The sequence below is a fragment of the Prionailurus bengalensis genome, chromosome B4 (assembly GCF_016509475.1).
Source record: "Prionailurus bengalensis isolate Pbe53 chromosome B4, Fcat_Pben_1.1_paternal_pri, whole genome shotgun sequence".
Lineage (NCBI taxonomy): Eukaryota > Metazoa > Chordata > Mammalia > Carnivora > Felidae > Prionailurus > Prionailurus bengalensis.
The window spans coordinates 74459722-74482433 of NC_057358.1; the positions used below are offsets into that span (position 1 = coordinate 74459722).

At 55.0% G+C, this 22712-nt stretch overlaps 1 protein-coding gene across 12 annotated transcripts in view; it reads right to left on the bottom strand.

Annotated features, from left to right (window-relative positions):
* HDAC7 (histone deacetylase 7) overlaps positions 1-5658 on the bottom strand; it is a 36485-nt gene extending 30827 nt beyond the window's left edge. For 3 of the 12 annotated variants that reach the window (XM_043563737.1, XM_043563728.1, XM_043563735.1), the window contains exon 1: positions 5053-5272. In XM_043563737.1, coding sequence (XP_043419672.1) covers positions 5053-5071 — 19 coding nt within the window. In that variant the 5' untranslated portion in view covers positions 5072-5272. Of the gene's footprint in view, positions 1-5052 lie in introns of all 12 variants that reach the window. The other 9 variants (XM_043563733.1, XM_043563725.1, XM_043563732.1 and 6 more) reach the window with 7 other exon arrangements.
* Between the last annotated feature and the right edge of the window lie 17054 nt (positions 5659-22712).

Consider the following 22712-nt stretch of genomic DNA (forward strand, 5'->3'; position numbering starts at 1 on the left):
AAATAAATCCCAGCGGCTACCGAGGCAGCCAGGCTAGACCCAGAGAGGAGGGACTTGGCACGGGAGTTCCCAGGTGGGGAGATGGGGAGGAAGGGGACGAGGCCGGAGGAAGGCAGGCTGCTGTCAGGAATGGGGTGGTGCTTGAGAGCTCCTGGGGAGACGGTGCCGCCTTCCCAACACCCAACACTTACAGAGGGCCCTGGCCTCTGCCCCACGGAGGGAAAAGGCTGTTCCTCGGAGCAGCGGAGCAGCCTCGATCTCGGCCCTGTCCAGCTTCCCCTCCTCCTCTCCCCCTCGGCCAACCTCTGGGGGCTGCTTGGGGAGCAGAGACCCTGCTGCCCTCTACGCCGGGGAAACAGGCTTCAGCCCTGAGCCAACGCTCAGTCCAGGTCCCCCACCTGGATCCAGGCAGTTCCCCAGCATTGCTCAGAAGCTCTGAGGGCCCTCTTCTAGTCTGGGGAGGTGAGAGAAGACATTGATATGTCACCTTCTCAGGCCTCTCCGGGCCACCCTGTCTAAGGACGTCCCACCTTGTTATTGTCTATTGCTGCACCCAGTTCATTTCCTTCTTAGGGCTTATCACAGTGTATAACTAGATATATACACTCATTTCTTTACTTGCTTACTTGTTACTGTCTGTCTCCTCCACTAAAGTGGAAGTTCCTTGAGGTCAGGCGCTCAGGCCTATGTGTTTACTGCATCTCAGTGCCCAGTATCTGGCACCCAGCAAGGCGAGTAAGCCTCCCGATGAATGGATGAATAGCTGAATGACTGGCTCAGTAAATGGGGCCTCCTGGCTGCCAACATCACCTTTATGGTAGATGCTCAACAGTTCCAGGATTTCGTCAGGGAGGAGAAAGCAGGATGTAACAGAAAGAGAAAGGTCAGGAAGCCTAGAACCCGGGGCGGCAGCAGGGGCGGGGGGGCCAAACCCCAGTTAGCGTCCACATCAGCCCCATCTGGCCCACTGCATCATGCCAAGCGTGGATGTGCGCACACATGCACAGAGAGGATGCAGGGATAAGTCCTGGACTGGTCTCGAAAGGCTTGAGTTTTGTCCTAGATCTTCCTCTTCATAGCCCCGTGTCCTTGGATAAACCACACACCTTTCCGGGTCCCAGCTTCCTCAGAAGAAAAAATGGGAAGGTTAGCCCTGATCAGTGGTCCTCAAACACAGCTTTGCAGTAGAATCACCTGAAGCACATGCTAAAATCCAGATTCCTAGGCCCCAACCCTGCAGATTCTGGGCTGGTCTAGAATGGGGCTTCAGGAACTTTTTTTCACATCCTCCCTGGTGACTGAAGCAAATGGTTCAGGAACTTGCATTTGAGGACCACGGATGAGATCGTGCTTTTCAGCAGACATCTGGACTTCTACTAAAAAGCCGCGCTTACACCGGTATACGTTCCCCCAAAACATGTCCATATTCCCACACAGAGCCACAAACTGCAAAGGTGCACAACTATACAGACGACATACGTCTGTACCACACGTGTGTGTACTCCCAAAACACCCAACAGAGAGCCACCACATGGATCCCAAACTGCCACAGAACCACCATATGTACATACCCAGCCCAGGGGCACACAAACAGACCCCCACCACACACCCGGCGTGCACACACACCCGTCACATGTTGACCCGCGCTACACAGACACTATCCTGAACTTATTTTCCCCTCTGGGAACCGATCCAGGACCAAAGGAGCTATGCTCTGCCGATGAAAACATCCCTCCCGCCTCTGCCGCCCCCACCCTCACCCCTTGCTCCAGGCAGCAGGCTGTTCACCTTCCCCCTGTAGAGGGAGGGCTGCTGGAAGAGGACAGTGGAGAGATGGAATGAGGGGAGGTTCTGAGCCCTCCCCCAAGTCCAGCAGCCCCTCCTCGTCCCTGCCCTCCCCCTGCAAGAGATGCAAAAGGACCTACACCCAGCTACCACCCCTATCGTTGCTCACTCGGCCTACTCACCTAGATTCCCAGGTCCCGGTTCTTGGAAGCCAAAAGGGCTAGGGAGGTGGCCCGATCTGGGGACTCCTCCTAACACTTAGGCTTCTAAGGAAAGGGCTGTCTGGGGGCACCTTCCTGCAGTCTGAAGGCCTGGGTCCCCCGGGAAGGTTACCACAGAAACAGGGGGGAAATATCACAGGGAAACACAATACCCGGCAGGGTCACCTGCTGACCAGGCTTCCTGCTGTGTTGCCCACCACTATCACCCCCACACACACACACAACACACACACACCATCTCATTGCCCTCATGGCCTCCTTCTCTGGCCTCAGCTTGGGCCTCCTCACCAATGCTCTCCTTCCTGCCTCCCCTGGGTTAGGGGAAGCAGCCTTATACAGAAAGTCTGCCCCTCTGTGGTTCTAAACAACACCAGGGATGGCCCAGAGCTGAGCCCCCTACTCCTAATCCTACCAACGCCCCCACCACAGGAAATCAAAGCTTCCTGCCCCAGAGGAAGTGCCCCATCTAGTGAACAAATCCAACATACACAAATGCACAGTCCTGGACAGATGCCCTCCTCCCAGCTCTCAGGCCTTACTCTGGCCATGCTTCTAGCAATAGCTCATATGTCAATATAGGCCCCAGTCTCAAGTATGACTAAGAACACGCCAGGGCCAACGTGTGAGAGGTGGGCATGGGCAGGACCTAAGCCAGGCCAGGGGTGGGGAAGGCTAGGAGAATGGGCACCAGCAGAGTCAGGTAAGGTCTAGTTCCAGCCCCACTCAGCCTACCATTCCCTGGCTGGGTGACCCTGGGCCTCGCCTTCGCTGATCTTCCCCCCGGGCCCCTGCCAACTTCAGAATTACCCAGCTCTTAATGAGAGGCCAGGAGGAAGAAGACAAAGAGGAGGTTGGGGGTTACACCAGCTTCTGCCTTCCTGGTCCCTGACAAGCGTGCCTACAGCTATACGAGGGTCCCCGCTCCCCACCCCCACCACACAGGAGTTTCTCATTCCCAAGGGTTTTCAGTGAGGATGGGGGAGAGGATGGAGAAAGGCCAAGTCCCAACTCTCACTCCCAGAAGCCACCAGGGATGAAAGCTGGGGTCCACCCGGCTGCCTGAAGAAAGTTGGGGGTGGCATAATGGCCCTCGCACTGGATGCCAATCCACTTCCTTAGGGTCAGCCTCTCCTGCTCTGTGCTCTGGGAAGCGCAACTGAGATTTTGTCTTCATTTTACTAACGGGGAAACCAAGCTTCAGCGTCAAAGCAGAGCGATCAGTTTAGAGTCTTGGGAGGGTCAGTGCAAGACCTGAATGCAATCTTGCCAGACTCGGGATCCCAGCCGAAGACCAAGTGGCCAGAGAGACACGGGCCCAGAGACTGAAGCTAAGAACACAGAGGCCTCAGAAGAACACTGCCCCAAGGCCATTCTAGATGTAACACCAAGAGGCCACACTGAGCCTGTCTCTCCCGGGGCCCGTGAGGAACATCAGAGGACTAAAGGCAAGGGAGGAGCCGCAGCGGGTCCAGACCTGGTTTCAGTCCAGGTTCACTGGGTACAACACAGCAGGACTGCTTCGTGCCTCAGTTTCCCTCAGCAGTGACTCCAGAGAAGAAGAAAATTACTTATTTACTGAGGTGGGTGGAGAGAACAGAGCAGACAGTAAGGAGGATGAGATGATAAGCAATGAGGAGCTAGGAGTGGCTTGCAGAAGCCAGAGAAGGGGCTCAGCAAGTACAAGGGGGTCGGTGCAAGGAGAGAAGAGTGTGTGGCGGCCAAAGCACTTTAGGGACCTGGCCTATGGGGTCCTTAGTGGGGACATATGGCCTGCCAAAGTACCCCATTAGTGGGGAGGGAACTGAGTCACAGTCCCCTTTCTTTCAGCCCAGTGGCTGGGCAATGGTCTTGAGGAAGGTCCCCGTGGGTCCTGGTGCAAGTTCTGGGAACAGGCTGATGAGTCCAGATGTCGAGTCCCCAGCAGGGCCACTGAGGGCCAATGCCTCATTCTCAACCTAAAAACTGGCAGGCGGAGCTGGGCCTCAAGCAGATGTTGAATGTGGGTGTGGGATGGGATGGGCAGCAGCAAGACAGCCAGTGTCCAGATGCAGCGGGAGGCCTCCGTGCACGCAGGACAGCCAGCAGAGACGAGGGAATGGCCGGGGAGTTGGTGGGAGGGGCAGCAGTGGCTGGGGAGGTCAGATCCAAACGGGCAGCCAGAGAGAAGGAAATGGGGCTGGGGGAACTGGGGGGCCTGTAGGCTCCAGAGGGCTCTCTCCTAGCCACGGGCCTAGAAATTCTGGGAGTCAGAGCCCAGCCCAGCTGCCAGATTTGCCCCCTGCTCACACTCCCTAGCACCAACAGACCCCAGGCCGGGGGGGGGGGCGCACATCCTGTTCCCCACCCCTCAGTACACAGTCTGCGGTCCCCACCTTCCCGCACCGCTGCCCGCACCTCAGCAGCTCACTTGGGCACAGGTGTCTCTTCGCCCTGATGGGTGAGCAAGGGTGGGGGGCGGTGCTCAGCGAAACCTCACAGTCTCGGACCCTCCCTCCCGGGGATCACTCCCCCCCCCCCCAATCCGCCGCGGAGGGGTCGGAGTACGGCCCTCCCCGGACCCGCGGAATGGGGGCGCTGATGTCCAGCGCCCCTAGTCCGGCCCCAACTCAGCGGGTCCTGCCCTTTGCCCTCCCGCTTCCAAACCTTCCGCCCCGGAGCACCGCCCCCTCCCGGGGCCGCGGCGGCCGTCCCTCCCTCCCGGTCCACCGGTCGGTCCTCCCCGGGCTTGGGGGTGATGGGACGCCGGGCCTGCGCGCCAGCGGCCCGGGGCCTCCAACTCCCTCCCTCGGGCCTGTCGCTGCCCCGGGGCGGGCGGATGTGGGCGCCCCGCGGGAGGCCCGAGCCCTCCGGGCCCGGAACCGGCCCCGGCCGGGGGCCTGCCAGAGCCCCGCGGAGCCGGGCGGGGCGGGCGCGGTCGGGGGGCGCACTCCAGGCCGGGCCCGCGGGCCGCGCGGAGCCGGAGCCGAGCCCGAGCCCGGGCGGGCGGCGCTGGGTGCCGCGCGCAGGGCGGGGCGGGCGGGGCGGGGGGCGGCAGCCCAGTACTCACCAGCGCCGGGGCTGTGCATCCAGGGGCCGGGGCCCTCAGAGCCGGGGGCTCATGGCGGGGCGGGGGGCTGGGGCGCCGGCCTCACATCCCCCCAGTCGCCGGCGGCTGCAGAGCGACTGAGAGACGGCGAGAGGAAGGGAGGGGGCCGGGAGGGGGAGGGCCCTGGCAGCCCGGCCGGCCGGGTAGGATGACAATGGAAGGAAATGCTTTATCTGAGTCTGAGAGCGGGCCAAGGGGGAGGGGAGGGAGGGGGCAGGCGCTCGCGGCCCGGGGACACACCACCCCGGCAGACACTGCCCGGCGCGGCGCACGGGCGGCGGGCGGACACACCGCGCGGCCCGGGAGGCAGCGCCGAACCCGGAACGCGGGACGCGGCCCCGACCCGCGCGCGGCCGCCGCGCTGCAGCCCAGCCCCAGGCGCGGCGCGCCGACCCGCGCACAATTCCCGGAAACCCAGATACCTGAGCGCACGCAGCCTTGCATACACAGCGTACACGAGCGCACAGCCCTGTTTACACAGGGCAGAATCATTCGCACAGACACACTTCTGGGAGGGACCCCCGCGCTCGCAAGTGCGTGCACGTACAGCCCACCAGCAAACAGCCGCACACAGAAACAGTGGGACGCTCGTGGACTCCCAAGTCCCGGGCAAGGAATCCCAGACGGACACCCCCCCCCCCCCGTCCCCCATACCCCTCCCCAACACGACTTGCCTGAGGAAAGTTCCAGGATCTGATTTGAATCACTGCCCAGGCCTCCCCCTCGCGCCCCCCCGCCCCCCACGCCTGCTGAGGGGAACAGAAGGGTCCAGCCTGTTCCTATTAAAAGAAAAAGGGGTTGGGGGTGGTGCTGATTTTGAAAGTTTTCTTTTTTTAAAGAAATTTCTCAAGGGATTTCCTTCCCTCCTCTCCTCTTCCTCTCTTCCTCCCATTCCTCTCCCCCCACAACCCTCCCCCCTTCTTTCCCCCTCCCGGTCCCTATGAGTCAAACTTCAGCAATGTGCCCAGTGTCTCCCAGTGCATTACAGCGGATCACAGAAATGTTCCAGTCTGTGAGTCGGAATGCAGCCGCCTCCAGCCCTCCCTCAGCTAATAAACTCAGCTCGGGGCCAGCTTTGCGCAGCTAGTCTCTGCGCCCCCCCCTCCCCCCCACCCTCAACTCTTAACAGGACCAGAAGGTCAGACTCGGGGGTCAGGGGCTGAGGACCTCTCCATTGTGCTTCCTGGCCTAGCCTATCCGCCCTGTGGCCTCTGGCAATCTGCTGGGTGGGAGACCGAGCCAATGGCTCTGGGACAGGGAGAGGTCCACCACCCACAACACTAGACTCTCCTGTAGTGTGAGGCTTCACCTCTGGAAGGCAGGATGCAGCTTCCCTCTGACTTCCTACCCATCCTACCTCCCTCTATCCTAGGAACCCCAGGAGTCTCATGACTCTACAGAAGGAGAAACGTCTGTAGAAGAGGCCGCACCATGCCACATAGGAAGCAAGAGTCCACAGTGGCCTAGGAGGGCCTGGCCATGGCCCGGTCCAACTTCTGACCACAGACCCCTATTTGCGTGAGCCCAGCCCCAGCCTCAGCACTTGTTGCTACCTGGAGTTTTTAGCAGCTGCCTTCCTGCTTCGGTTGCTTTCCTTGTCTCACGGCTCACTCGGCAGCAGATCCAACCTCTCGGCTCATGTTAACTTACCCTCACGTACTCCTTGCCTGGCATCCAAGCCCTCCTACAGCATGGCAACACACTGTGCACATTCTGTCTCTGTCTGTCTCTCTCACCCTGCCTCCCTCTCTTCACTTCTATAAAGAAGTAAAATGAACTTTTTAAAAGTTCGTTTATTTTGAGAGAGAGCACGCGCCTGTGTGTGCACGCGAGGTGGGGTGGAGGGGACAGAGGAAGAGGGAGAAAGAGAATTCCAAGTGGGACCCTAGCTGTCAGCGCAGAGCCCAACTTGAACTCACGGACCGTGAGATAATGACCTGAGCCGGAATCGAGCAAGGGTCAGGTGCTTAAGCGACTGAGCCACCCAGGTGCCCCATCCCTTTCTTCATTTTTTTTCTCGCTATTTTGCCCAGTGCCTCCTGGTACTTAGTAGTCAGTAATGTTAGTTGTTATTTCTCTTATTATTTCAGCTAAACTGGGCTGCTGCCTGCTCCGCATCATGCCCTCGTGCCTTCCTACTCCCTTACTTTGGCCCATCATGTTTCCTCTAAAAGTGATGCTCTCCCAGTCCCTTGCTGCTCCTGTTGAAATCTTTCCCATCCTCAGGGTCTATACCACCATCTCTAGAAGGCTTTCCCGGATTCACGTAGCCAGAGGAATTCTTCTCCTCTTTCAAAGGACCCCCCCCCCCACACCACCAACAGTCTTGCTCTGTACGCTGACCTTCATCCACGTGTCTCAACTCTCTTCCTTCCCAAGAATGTTCAAGAGTGGACGTTCCCTGAGCCCAGCTACTGCCTTTAGTCATGGGTGCATTTCTTTTAGCGTCTTGCTAAGTGCCTTGCTCGGAATTCAAGCTCCCTATGAGTTATTTGTTGAATTGAGACAGATGTTCATGACCTTCAAGGACCATCCCCCTAGCGGGACACCTTTTTTTCCCATGACTGCCATGCTGACTCTGCAAGACACACGTTCTCCCTCAGGTGCATTCTTCCCAGCTTTCACCTCCAAACCAGATGACTCTCCTTCCAGATCTCTCCTCTGTGCCCACGGCTTCCAGAAAAATTGCTCGGTTACTTCAGACTCCCAGCCTCTCCCCCCCCACCTCACCAACTCTTTCTTTTAGCCCCACCATGCCCCCCACCTTAATGCCCCCGCCAGGACTCCCGTAGTTATTTCTGGACTGAAATCGGGCCCTTGTTTGCTCATTTCTACCATGTGCATCATTCATGTATTTGTTCGTGAGCCTCCTTTTTCTTTTTGACCTAATCACTGAGTTCTCAGAGAGTTGAGCAAAAAGGGTATCTCCCCCTGCCTCTGTCTATCCCCCAAGTGTCCAGCACCTTCCTACACACACCAGGACTCTCTGTCCCCAAAGTAGGGCCAGGAAGACAGCATGTGAGACCTGCCTCAGGGAAGCCGGACTGTGTCCCTCCTTCACCGGCCAGCTTACTTCTCACTCCATCGCCACCCTCCCACCCAAGGCAGGATCTTAAGCCAGTTTCTAAGTCACATGCCCCTTGCTAGGATATGTTAGGGAGCCTCCAGGGGTCCTGAGAGACACGAGGCAGAAAAGCGTAAGTTACCACTCTCTCTCTACCGTGGTTGCCATGGGAAGTTTCTCTGCTACGCTCTTGAGTCAGGCCTCTCCCAGGCTGCTCAGCCAAACACCTAGCAGAAGAGATTAGCCCCATAGGACCTGCCTTAGTTCCCTTGAGTCTTCCCAGAGTCTCTGGCCAGTACAAAGCCCGAGGACACACCCCTTCTGCTTCTCTTCGGGCTTCTGGGCCTACTTGACCTTCTCTTTCTCCTCTCCTTCCCTTACTTGGCTACCTTTAACTGACTATATTCCATGTAGCAGCCCTATGCTACCCTCTTTGGCAAACATTAGATCATTTATCCTTAATAATCCTTGTTATGCTCATGATTAAAGTATGGCCCACAAAGGTTAAGAAACCTGACCAAAGTCACCCAACTGGTAAGTGATGGGGCCATCCATTCATTCAACAAATATCATTGGGTGCCTCCGTTGTGCCAGGATTCAAAGCTCCAAACAGTTATCTGGTCTAAACCCCAGGGCTCTGAGACCGCTCCTGTCCCAGCCTTCTAGATGCGGTGGCCAAAGCCACGATCCCTCCCTAACCCACACTTCCCACACACTCCCCACAAAGCCAATCAGAAAGTGCTCATTCCCCAAGGCCTCGGTGAAATCTCAGAGGACGGCCATTTCATTGGACTGGGTTGGGCCTTGCATTCCAGTTTCCAAACCTGGGATCAAATGCCAGTTCACGGGGTTCGGGATTCGCCGATTGATGGGGGAGGTAGGTCTCCAACTCCAAAGAAAGGGTTTCAGGGGACCAGATATAACAAGCGGAAGGCAAGAAGGCAGGAAGGACGGAGGGAAGATAATTAGGATTTGAGCGTCTCCTTTAGCAGAGTGTGCTATTCAAGGCCCTTTCACTCATATCTCATTATTGCCCACATTGTTGGACTGAGCAAACTTAAGCTCAGAAAGACAAAATGATTTGCCTAAGTCCACAAAGCCAGTAAGTGACTTAATCCTGAATGTCTGATTCAGAGCCTATGCAGTCTCTGTGGCAGGTCAGAACAATGGAGGAGCTAATGCCAGATCTCCTGCCCCAGTGTAAACCTGGTTACCTGAGGACTCGGCTGACCTACGGGGGACATTCTAGATGCTAAACGTACCCCCTCCTGGCCCCAGCCGAGCGGTCCCATGCCTGGTTCCCACTGTCTCTGTTGGCATCGCACAGGCAGGATTAGAGGGGCTACGTAAGTATTCGAGGTAGGATTGGGGGTATGTGGGGCTTTAGGGTGCAGCCAGCCAGACCCCCACGTGGGATTTCCGGATGCGAGAGAAGAGGTGATACATCCTCCGGGGCCAGAATGAGGTGGATAGATAAGTCAAGAAGAGGCTGGGGCATGGTTACAAGCCCAGATGGCTCAGATGATGCTGGGGACTAAGGCAGGTGGAGAGAACTAAGCAAGTCCCTTACCCTGGCCCCTGCCTCCCTCCAGTGTCAACAAAGGTGATGTGGTTTCCCCTGTGGTCTGTTGCCCTAGACACCTGCAGTTCTTAGTATACGTACATGTGTCTATGTGCCAACAGCGACATGGGGGGACATAAGGAGAAAGCGGTGGGACAGGATGGGGAGGGGCAGGAAGCCAAAGACAGGGTCTCCTTAACGCCAAGATAAAGAAAGCGGAATGCATGCAGAAGATGGCAGAGGTCCCCCCTTGACTACTCTGGGTCCCCAACCGGGAATATCAGGAGAATCAGGGCTCTGGGCTGGAAGTCAGGGGACTTGAGTTCTAGACCCCGTTCTGCCATTCACTTCCTGGGTCACACCTTTCTAAGTGTCAGATTTCTGCTGTGTAAAACAGCAGTATCTTCGCAGGGCTGATTCTGAGAGCAGGTGAAGTACTTATTCAGGCATTTGTACCACTGTGAGTTTTAGAATTATTGTCCTGATAGCATAAGAAATATTACAGTTGCCCCTGGGTACACAACACACACACACACACACACACACACACACACACCACAGTGGAGATAAAGAACGGTTAAAGGCAAAAACAAAAACTCAGCCTCTGCCCTCATATTGATCACAATGTGTCGAGGAAACAAAACAAACCTACAATCCTTGAAAGCTTCTGGTGAAGCCAACTATTTTTAAAATCTCACTGTCTGTGTGATCTTGGCCAAGTCGCAACCTCTCTGGGCTTCAGTTTTCTCATCTATCCAATGAGGGGAGCGGGTTTAGGTCACGTCTATTTATTTTTCTGAGTCGAAAGCAGTTTTCTAATCCTGTTACTCCAAGCGTCGGTGAGTACGCAGCAAAGAGGAAAGACCTGAGCAGATCACGGCCCGAATGAAGTAGGGAATTTTGAGCTGGGTTTTGGAGGAGCCCAGAGATGTGAATCAGTGTGGGGTTAGGGGGGTGACATTCCAGGTAGGGTGAATGGCGTGCGCAGGGCGCAGGGCGAGGCGAGGAAGCAGGGGGGTGGCAAACAGATTAGCGAGGCTCAGGAATGAGGTTGGTAAGGACGGAAGGAATCTGGAGAGGAAGTCAGGACCTGAGGAGGAGAAGGGGCAGTCACCGGGCTGAGGCAGCTGAGATGAGAAAGTGGGGGAGGAATAGGGGTGGGAAGACACTCTCTCAGCCCCAGAGGTGGGTGCCAAAGCCCATCCAGCCAAACTCCACCCAGGAGAGAAGGAAAGAAAGGTTCCCTTGCCAAGAGGCCCCACCCACCCTTCCCTCCTCTCCCAGCCCCACTCCCAACCTTGAGGTAAGCCAGGGCCCCCTGAAGCCAGAACCTCCATTAGTGATGGGAACAAGCAGATGGGGTCACTGCCTCGTCCCCCCCCCCCCTCCGTGGCAATAATACCAGCAACAAAATAGCAATTATAGTAATGAGGATCCTGATGAGACCCACTCCCCACCACCTGCCCTCTGACAAACCCCTCGAACCTCTTGGTATGACTCTTCCATTGACTAGGATCTTTGCTCCTTATAAGATTTATAAGATTATCTATCTGGTCTATAGGATGCCCCCCAAAGCTGACATTATAACAAAATCACTTAGAAGAATCTGTGAAAAACAGATCTCTGGGCCCCCTCACGGACTCAATCAGACTCTTCGGGGCGGGGGGTGCTCAGTAATCTATGGCTCCCCAAGCAGTTCTAAGATATGGTCAGGTTTAGGGTGCTCTATCGAATCCACACCATTCCTCTTACAGATAAGGGAACTGAGGACCCAAGGGGGAAATAATTTGCCAGAGATGACACGGTTAATCAGTGACGGGAACAGGCAGAGAATTCAGGTGTCCCAGCTTCTAGATCAGTGCTTCTTCTAACAGCCCCCATTGCCCAGGCCCGGAGATGCCTGTGCCAACAGAGATTATGGTCAGGGAGGCAGCCACTGGGCCATACTCTAATCATGAGCAAGAAGAAATTCGTCTGAGTTGCATAATGCCTTTCTGCAGCCAGCTCACAATTACTCGCTCCAGTGGGCCCCCGCAGGGATGCTGTGGTCCACCCACTGGTGAGTTTGGGGCTTTGGCCTTGCCACATGCCCCCAGCCGGAACTTCTGTAGCCCCAGTGGCTGTGCTGGCTGGAAGGCAGGGCCGACTTTTACAAGTCTTAATGGTTCTTTTTTGGAAGCACTTATCGCTGGCACCGGAATCTCTAGGAAGACCTTAAGGATGTCCTGGCCTAGGGACATATACCAATCTTCCCTAGAGGTGTCTTTCAGGATTTAGACTGCGTCCCTGTGGGCCAGGGGTGTAGAGGCAAGAAAGGAGCGAGGAGCTGGGGTGAGGCTAGCTAGTCAGGATGTGAATGGAGTGTCCTTGCTAGGACCTTGAAGTACCCCCACTGACATATGACCACCACTACCCTCTTTTTCACCCAGCATAATTTCATGTATATTGAGCATCTTCTCTGTGCCAGGTTATTGGGCACAGAGGCCAAAGGAGCCACAATCGCCATCACTGAGGAATTCTGCGTCTCCTGGAGAGCAGAATATGGCTGGCGAAAAGAGCCTGGAGTGGAGAAAACTGGCTGACCATCAAGGGTCTCTGACACCCATGTGGTCAAGGACATGCTGGGGTCTGAGTCCCAGAAGTTCCATGTTAGAAGGGTGCTGATGGACCACGGGGTCCCGGTGGGCTAGGGGAGTGGCCTTGCTCTGACCTGCTGCCCTCTGTGCCTAAAGCAGTGATTCTAGAAGTCTCTGTCTCCCTCACATCCCTTACTCTAGCTCTTCCAGAGTGGCTAGGGGTGGGAGGGCACAGGAGGCAGAGAAGACACCCCTCTCCACTCGGGCAGATCCTGAGGCTGGGCTCCACGCTCCTCTACACTGAACTTTCAAGGAAACATTTAAAAACCTGTAAAGGAACAGCTAAAGAGAGGGCATGTTGTGTTGTGGTTCAAAAAGCAAGGGTTTGGGGTCAGGCTGCTTGGGCGGGAGTTCGTTGCTGGCCCACTGCACGACCTTAGAGTTGTTATTTGACCCCTGGGATGCTTATGTCCTCATCCTCAGACGGGGGTCCAAAGTGCCTGCCCCATTAGGGTTGCCATGAGGACCGACTGGATGGCCGGTGAAGCGCTTCATTAAGAGTCTGTCCACATTGGGCTCTGTTCCGGGTAGAGCTCAAGGCGGACCTTAGTAATAAAGGACAGGGTCCTGTCCCTCCGGCCCCCTCAGTCACAGTTTTCCCCTACAAACTCAGGCTTAAAATAAATACTGCCCTAATTTATGCAAAGAAATCCAGATAGTCTAGCCCAAGCTGACCCTTCTGGAATGTACGGAGTAGCTTGGCAGGGCTGTGGGAATGGGGAGAATATGTGGAACCTTTCCTGACCCTCCCGAGATACAGGTGTTGGCTCCGAGGCGGCTCACTTGGGGGAAGTCTGGACTGTGCTGCAGAGAATGCCCGAACGCACTGCAGAAAGGGCCTTGCCGCCTCTCTCGAATCCTGGCACTGTGCATCTGGAGCAATCCGCACATCTGGCTGCATCCCTGGGGCAATGTTCACAGCTGCTGACATTTGAGGGAGGAGAGATGCAGCTCCTCAGCCAGGGCCTAGGGGGCTATAAATAACTAGCTAAGAAGACCAGGGGGATGAGGTTGACCTTGGGGGGGGGGGTGCGGGAGCGGCTGGCGACTTCCCCCACCCCTTTGGGTCCAGAGCCAGGCTTTTAGCAAAACAGGAAGAGGCAGCAGCAGCTGCTGGGAAAGTAGGAGTGGCTTCCCTTCCCCCACTTGCCTGGGGCCTTCGGATCCCAGCCAGGACCTGGGAGAGGTGGAGCCATCCAGGAGGGGGGAGGGAAGGGCATACCCACGCAGACTGAGGCCCCGCTCCCAGTGCCCTCCTATGGCTCAGCTGGGGCACAGGCAAGGGAGACTGAGACAGACAAGAGCAGCCCAGGGGGCAATGTCCACCACCCCGGCCCCCTCCTGTTCCCTTTCTGTTCCCCTATCAGTGGGACAACAGGAAGGACAGGCATTAGAAACTGAGCTTAAAATATGTATGCGGGGCAGGCAGTGTATCTAGAGGCCCAGTGTTATGTCAAGCCCACCTTCCTCTCTCATCCCTTCCCAGACCACATTTGGGCTGAGCCTAAGCCCAAGTGGGTGGGAAAGAAGACTCTAAACTGGAGGAAGGATGCCTTTGGGCTGCTAGAGGGGTCCGGGGCCTGGCCCCAGTGGAATGATGGAGAACTTCTCCATGAACTGTTGGGGTGAGGCGATCCAAAGTGCTGGGGTGGCTCTGGGTGACTGTTTTCCTGGAGTAACGGGGCATCCAAAAGGGTGTACTCTAGAGAGCCAAGGCCTAGGTCAGAGGGCCTCACGAAGTCCAGGATTAAAGAAGTTATCCCAGAAATGTTGCTTTGCTTTGCCTTGCCTGAGGGAGACTGGCCACTGAGAGTCTGTCCTCGGGCGCCTGACCGGTTGATGACATCTGTTTGGAACTTTGGCTGGCCCACATCTCCAGTGGGGTCCATGTCAGAATCTGTCATGACCTACCATTGCCTCTCAGCCTGGAGCCCCTTGCTTTTCCTGCTGGAACAGCCTAGACCAGCATCATCCGATAGACACAGAATGTGAGCCACGTGTGTAACTTTAAATTTTCTAACCGCCACCACCACCAAGTAAAAATAAATAGATGACGTCAATTTTAATACTATATTTATTTAACCTTATATATGTGAAATATTATCATTTCAGCATGTAATTGAAACAAGAAATTGTTAATGAGCTATTTTGCATCCTTTCTGCATACTAAGTCTTTGGAATCCAATGTGTATTTTACACGTGCAAGTAGTACATTTCAGTTCTGACGGGCCACGTTTCAAGTGCTCCCTGGCCCATGTGGCTGGCAGCGGCTGCTATAGTGCACAGAAGAGGTCTAGATGGCTGGTAGCTGAGTTTCTTCTTCAGCCCTTCTAGTCCCTTGCTGGGGAAGGGGCCCCAGAAGTGGAGGAGGGGGCCAGTGAGGTCCATGTGAAGGGTTAATTTGTCCTATGAGGGAGGCCCCCCACTTTGATTTTCAAGCATCCATCGCTAGACCTGGAACCAAGTCCTAACATTTAGGCAAGCAGGGAAACTGAGTCACAGAGGAGCCTCTTTCTAGACAGCCAATCTTCTCCTCCTCTTCCTAGACCTCTTGCTCTAAGCCGCAGGTTGGTAGAAACCTATTTCCTCTCCAGGTGTGCTAGCCTCCTACCCTCCTCTTTCCCCTTCCAAACACAACCCCAAACCCAAAGCAATTCAGTCGGCAAAGTTAGGGAACATGGAAGGAGACGTGAATCTGGAGGAAATACAGAGTCAAGCTGTGGATGTGTGGTGTGTAGAGGCCGGTGGGACACTCAGGGGATGTTGGATGGACAGTTGTTGTCTGAGGGGGGAGGGCAAAATAAAGATCTGGGATCACCAGTGAGAGCTGGAGTTGTAGGTAGGGGTGGATGAGATCATAAGAGCAGGGAAAAGAGGGGGGTAAGGGGACGGGAACCGGAAAGATGGCTAAATACAGAAACTTGAGAGAACAAAGGTTTTGGGTGGGCAGGGGGGTGGCAGCCAGGGGAGGAGGCTGAGAGGGAGCAGTCAGAGATTTAAATGAAGCAAGAGGAAGTGCCATGTCAGAATCCAGAGTGGAAGAGAAGGTTGAGGAGAGATCAGCACTCAGTCGCAACTGATGATGCTTTAAAGCTGTTCTTACACAAAGAGCTCACACAAATTGCTAATGAACGCTAAAACAGTGGTAGACTCAAGTTCAAAGCAAAGCAAAGGCTCTTCAGGGAAAGAGGAAATACAGCTAGTAGGCGAGGTAGGGGAATGTTCAGCTTAATTGTCATCAAAGTAATGCCAATTAAAATAAGATGAAGGCTGGGGCGCCTGGGTGGCTCAGTCGGTTGAGCATCTGACTCTTGGTTTCAGCTCAGGTTTTGATCCCATGGTCATGGGATTGAGCCCCCGCATCGGGCTCTGTGCTGAGCGTGAAGCCTGCTTAAGATCCTCTCTCTCTGCCCTCCCCCCCCCCCACTCTCACTCTCTCTCTCTTTTATTTTTTTTTTTTAACTTTTAATGTTTATTTATTTTTGAGAGAGAGAGACAGAGAATTAGTGTAAGCAGGGGAGGGGCAGAGAGAGAGGAAGACACAGAATCCAAAGCAGGCTCCAGGCTCTGAGCTGTCCGCAAAGAGCCCGACGCGGGGCTCGAACTCACGGCCCGTGAGATCACGACCTGAGCTGAAGTCAGACCCTTAACCGACTGAGCCACCCAGGCGCCCCCCTCTCTCTCTCTCTCTTTATAACAAACAAAAAATAAAATAAGACGAAGGTAGACACTGTTTTCAAACATTAGTGAGAGTGTGGTGACATTGACATGTTTTGAAATCATGACTTTCACCCTTTTGAAATCAATTTGGCAATATATAGTAAGAGCTATACACCTTTGCTCAATTATGCCGCCCAATGTACCCTCAACTAGATTTCCACAGCCAGAATTCAGGAGGGGGCGTGGAATAATGATGCTCACCACCGCACTCTGTAGAAGATGGAAAGTTCAAAACAACTTGAACACCTACAACTGGAAAGTTGTGAGGCAAATTATATTTCCACTTAATAGAAAATTATGAAGCTGTTAAAAAGATGTTTATGAACGCAATAGAGCAGCACAGGAGAATAGCGATTTGTTTATGCACTGTGGTGGCAACTGTATTAAAAAAAAAACAAACCCACCAGGGACATAAAGACAAAGATCAAAAGGAAATACCCAGCAGGAGCTGATTATGTAGGGGAGTGAGTACACATGTTTTTCCGGTCATTTACTGATCGTCAACACGGTGGGGACGGAGAGTGGGGATGAAGGTTGATCCTGAGCCTGGACTGGGCGACCAGGAGGGCCGTGGCAAGGAGGTCACAGATCCGTTCAGGCAGCGGGGTTATTTATGGCGCTCTGTGCACGTGCCAGGTGCTGTCCACTACGTTCGCACAGCGCTCTTCCCATGGGTGAAGCTCAGATCCCCTGTCTGGGTTCCAAGCTCCCGGAGCTTCACCGGCCCCTGGGCCGCTGAAGGGGCCTCGTCCTGGGCGTGGAGGGGCAGACCCCGGAGGACAGGACCCAGAGAAGTCCAGAGAGGGCCCTGGGGAAAGGGAGCAGAGTGTGGGGGTAGCGGTGGCCCCGGGGAGGTTAGGGGAGGGTTGGGGGATCACCAAGTTGCTTAGGGGATGGGAGGACCACTCTGCTCTGGGGGAGGAGTTGGTGGGCTGTGGTTGCCACCTACCCGCTTCATGTCTCCTCGAAGGTGACAGGAGATGGGAGTGGGCCACCACCTCCACAGCCCCCACAGGAACTCTACCTGGGCCCCACCTACAGGCACCATCCGGCCCGGGCAGCCCGCTGTTCCTCCCCCTCGGCTCTCTTAATACATCGGCACACTGGGGCCTTGAAATAACACATCTTTATTTATGCCCTCATTTCCACATAATTTGCCTATGATTCACTTGTTGTCGAGAGGCATTAAAACGTCCGTCCCCAGCTCCCAGGCACCTACCAGTCCCTGCCCCACTGCCCCTGTGCCCCACTGCTCCCTCCCACTATGACTTACCTGCTCTCCCCGAGCCCCCACCCCAGCTGCTCCCTACTTGGCCTTTGTTGGGGGGTGGGGTATGTGGGAGGCAGGGGCTGGGGCTGAGAATGGCCCAGATGGAACCTGCCCCGGTCCCCAGCCCAGAACCTGGCCCGAAGGAAGCCCTGCTGGGAAGACCCTGTGGTGTTAGGACGAGAGGTGACCTCTCACAAACAGGAAGGCCTGGAAAAGGGAAGAAGTTTCTCTGGCTTAAAAGCTGTAGAACCCCCAGCCCCAGAGGCAGCCCCTTTCTGCGACCCCCCACTCCACCCCCTCACTTCCTCAGGCTGGATTTTCCTCATACCTCAAGGCTGAGTCCCTGCCCCCCACTCTGTTTCCTTCAGGGCACAGGAGTATAGAGTTTCCACCGTGTGTGTGTGTGTGTGTGTGTGTGTGTGTGATTGAAAGAGAGAGAGAGAGAGAGAGAGGAGGGAGAGAGAGGGAGAGAGAGAATGTGGAGAGTGTATTAGGGGATAGAAAGAGTTGTCTTCTCACGCCCTCATCACCCAGTAGGGCCATAAGGCTTTGTTGCCCCCACCCCAGAATCTAGGTGAGTCAGGAGCTACGATGTGGGGGAGGCAGGGGAGGAAGAGGTGGAGAAAGAGAGCAAGGGGCAAGGAGGGGGCTACTGGAAGCCGAGTAGGGGTGAGGGGAGCTGCTGTGGTTGGGTTATCTGATGTGAGGAGCCAGGTGTGCTCTGGGGGTGGGGGAAGAGCAACCGAGAGAGGCAGAAACTGCCAACGCAGCCCGGAGACACAGAGAAGCAGGGACAAGAAAGACAGAGCAGCCCTGAATCAAGAGGAGGACCCGAGGGAGACTTTAGATCTCTCCCCATGGGGGGGGGGGCGGGGGCAGTCCCTGGGACATCTGCCCCCCTCCCCGCTCCCTAGCTCCCAGAGAACATGCAGCCTCCTCTCAACACCCCGTGATAGAGGTGGGGGTTGCTAGGGAGTGTGTGGAGCGGGGACAAGTGTCCAGCCCTTATCCCGGAATCAGAGCAGTTGGAGACAGTTGAGGGTCTATAATCTCGGTTGGGGGTTGATGGGTGGAGGAGGCTTTGCAGGAGGAGATAATGGGGTGGAGCAGAGCCCTGGTCTGGAACAGGGTGCCCTCGAGCCAGGCATGGTCAACCGGCTCTCCCGCATCAGCTCCTCCTGCCTTGGGGGAGGGGGGGGCGCTCCACTCAAGCAAAAGCTGCCCTGCCAGCAGGTGCTAGAGCCAGGGGGGAGAGCAGGACCGGGAGCACCGCTGGAGTGCCAGCCCGGTCCTTGGCAGGCCCACCTGTGAGTTCCAACTTCTGCCTCCTCCAGCCACGACTTGGCCATGGATGCGCGGTGAGGGGAGGGTGCTCCTTTCAAGGAAGAGGATAGCGCCAGGCACTATTCTAAATGCTATGTTTTCATTCACTCAGGCTTCATAGCACCTATGCGGTTAGTATCACTATTATCTTTGCTTACAGAAGAGGATGCTCTGCTTCACTAGCTTGGCTGCTTCCCTGCAGCCAGGAAGGCAGGAGAGAGGGCGGGAGAGCCCCTGAGCTCCCTGTGTCTATGCTGCCCCCTTAGCCTAATACTGTGCTGGTTTGGGGTAGGAGGACCTGGGTATGCATTTGCTCAAAGAATGAACCAACAGGCGAGCACGGGTCCCCTCCAAAGGCCACAGGTATCCTGCCTTTCCTCCCGTCCACTCCCCTGCCACCTGGAGGCCTGCCTGTACACAGGGCAGAAGGCAGGGAGCCCCTGGGGTGGGTCCTATCAGAGAGGAAGTGGGGCTGGCTTCTCTCCTATCCCCTTTATCACTTCTCCCCATCCCCACCCTACCCACAGCTGGCTGTTCCACATTCCCCTCCCTGCAGCCCTCGCCCCAGGGCTCCATGGTGGGAGAGGGGAAGAAATTTAAATCCGAGGGACTGGGGGTGGGGCTGGGGGTAGCTGGAGGAAACTGAGGCGACACTCTCGGAAGGGGTTTCCCTGGCACTCTGAACCTGGTGCTCACGGTCCTCCGCACCCAGGCCGGGCTGACCTGGGCTGCCAAACCTTTCCTGATGGGCTGCTTGAGCTGCCCGGCCCATCCTGCCCGTCGAATGGATGAAGGGAGCCAGGCACAGACACAGAAGGGCAGCCCTCTCCTGACCCTCCTGCTGCCGCAGATGTCCACAGGCATGGGCAGGATTTTCAATGAGGTGGGGTTGGAGCAGAGTGGCCCGGGCCTTTCTAGGTGTCCTGTAGGATTCTGTGTGCAGGTGAAAAGGACAGTGGGGTGGCCTCATGAAGCCAAATGAGGAATGTGGGACGGGGCTACTCGTGACTTCTCCACTCTCCACTGAGGTGTGGGTGCCGAAGGAGAATTCTGCCCACTGCCTCCAGCCTCCCTCTCCTCAGAAGCAGCACCTGGGAGACGAGGCCTTTCTGCCTTGAGCCCAGCTCAGACGGAATATGCAGAACAAACCAGCTGGGAATTTGATATGTGATCCATCTCTGCATTCTTGATATCAGATATCCCGGGATCTCCGATCCAGGGCTCAGATCAGGTATGTTCAGGCTTGGGTGATAACGTTGGGTCCCAAAGAGGGGTGGACTGCGGAAGCACTGACGAGTTCCCCCAATTCCTGCGGGCGCCTGAGCCTTTCCAACCACTCCCGTCTCCCGAGACACAATCTCTCGTTGTCTGCCCCCTCCTCTCGCTCCCGGTGAGCAACTGAACCGAAGCGTTCCTGGTCAGCGAGCTAACGTCCACCACAGCGGGGCGTAGTCTTCGGCTCTGCCTTGGTTAATTCAGCACATGGTCCGCCGACCTAAGTTTTGGAAGCTATAAGGCCAGGGGAGATGGTCGGAATATTGAATGACAAAATGAGGATTCAAAGGACTTGAGCAGGCTAAGATGTGGGATAAATCAAGTCAGATACCTATGGATAGAGGCAAGTACGAAGTTCTGCATTTTGGTTCAAAAACAAACTGTCCACACACAGAATGAGGGGGACGTGGCAGAGGCTTTAGGGAGAGGTGGTTAGTGAGCGTATGGGTTCTGAAGCCACAGGGACTTAACTTCTCAGTTTCCAAAGTTCAAGGGAAGGTGTTTAAATTTGCATAAGTCCGTTTGCATTTCATTTTCCAGCAGGGACCCGAGCAGAATTTTTTTCACTTGACGTCTGTTGTGAAGATCAGATCTTTTAGATGCTAACAGAAGGTGGGCAGCACCCTGCCTCGGATGCATTCACTCATGTGTCCATTTATTTGGCTGCATTTCTGGAATCGCTCCCTTATTCCAGCCTGGCAGGGAGCCCCAAAGGCAAAACAGAAATTTCAAACCCACTACAAGAGACACTTCATTCTACAAAGCGGGGGTGGGAGGAGGTGCACCCTCTACCCTCTGGGAAAAGAGGGTAAAACAGCACGGTGAAGTTCCAGGAAGAACGTGTGAAAGACGTGAAGCCTGAGCTGACAACGGAAGAAGTGGTAGGAATCTGCTCAGATGAGAAAACTGGGGGGATAAACAATGAGAGGAGGGCGTGGAGGGCGTACAAGAATGTACAGTGAGGGTCTCAAAGTATAGTCTGGGGATCCCTGTGTGCCGCTGAGCCCCATTTAGGGGCTTTGCGAGGTCAAAACTGCTTTCATAATAATACTAAGGCATTGTCTGCCTTGTTACTCTCATTCTTTCACTGGGTACACAGGAATTTTCTAGAGGTTCCATGATGTGTGATATCCTAACAGATGGAATGCAGAACCAGGTATGAGAATCTAGCTGCGTCCTATTGAGCCAGACATTAAAGAGATTTGCAAACCTGTAAAACAATACCTTCTCGCCACTAAATTTGTTTTCCTTTGGAAAAAGTTTATTATTTCATTTCATTTTTTTTCAACGTTTTTATTTATTTTTGGGACAGAGAGAGACAGAGCATGAACGGGGGAGGGGCAGAGAGAGAGGGAGACACAGAATCGGAAACAGGCTCCAGGCTCCGAGCCATCAGCCCAGAGCCTGACGCGGGGCTCGAACTCACGGACCGCGAGATCGTGACCTGGCTGAAGTCGGACGCTTAACCGACTGCGCCACCCAGGCGCCCCTCATTTCATTTTTTAAGTAGGCTTCACGCCCAGCGCGGAGCCCGACGCGGAGCTTGAACTCACAACCCTGAGATCAAGACCTGAGCTGAGATGAAGAGTCGGACACTTTTTAAAAAAAAAAATTTTTTTTAAACGTTTATTTATTTTTGAGACAGAGACAGAGCATGAATGGGGGAGGGTCAGAGAGAGAGGGAGACACAGAATCGGAAACAGGCTACAGGCTCTGAGCGGTCAGCACAGAGCCTGACGCGGGGCTCGAACTCACGGACCGTGAGATCGTGACCTGAGCCGAAGTTGGACACTCAACCGACTGAGCCACCCAGGCGCCCCAAGAGTCGGACACTTAACTAGCCGAGCCACCCAGGCATCAATGGAGAAAGTTTATTTTTAATAAAAAAATGTATTATTTATGTTAACTTACATTCATTATTGTTATTTAACGTTTTTAAAAATTTAATACATAGTTTAAAATTTTCTCAGTTTAAATTTCCAACATGGCAAATATTGATAGGTATAACCCACATAAACAGAAGTTCCCTGGGGGTCCTCTTTTTTTTTTTTTTTAATATTTATTAATTTTGGGAGAGCACAAGCCAGGAAGGGGCAGAGAGAGGGGGACATAGGATTCGAAGCAGGTTCTGTGCTGTGCTGAGAGGCTGACAGCAGCGAACCTCATGTGGGGCTCAAACTCATGAACCACGAGATCGTGTCCTGAGCCGAAGTCAGACACTCAACCGATTGAGCCACCCAGCTGCCCCAGGGTCCTTATTTTTAATAGGGTAAGGGGGTCCTAAGACCAAGACGTTGAGAGCCACTCGCGGGGAGGCTGACCACCGAGGCACATGGTCAGAGAGCGGCAAGTGGTTGGACCCAGTAGGAGCTTGAGTTTCAACATCTGGCCGGTGACACATGGGAGGCAGACAGGCTGGATCACCGTGGGCTTTGGACCTTGCCAAAGGAGCAAGTGTCTAACGGATACTGGTAAAGAAAGACCATAATGGAAAGAAGCTGGGGACAGTATAACTAGAGTTCCATGAGTTTCAGATTTACGTGCCTGTCTTCCCATCTCTTCCCCACACTTTTCTCTCCAACACGACTGTGTAGGTAGGGGCTAGCTTTGGCTTATTAAGTTGCACACCCGCCCTCTGGTGGCCAGATGGCGGTGATGCCTTCCCCTGGCTCTAACAGCTATTTGAGGAGCAGGTGCCCACAAGTCCAGAGGCTGAGATATGGAGGAGGGGTCAGAGAGTCCCTCTGGATGAGTGGCCAGAGGGTGGGAGCA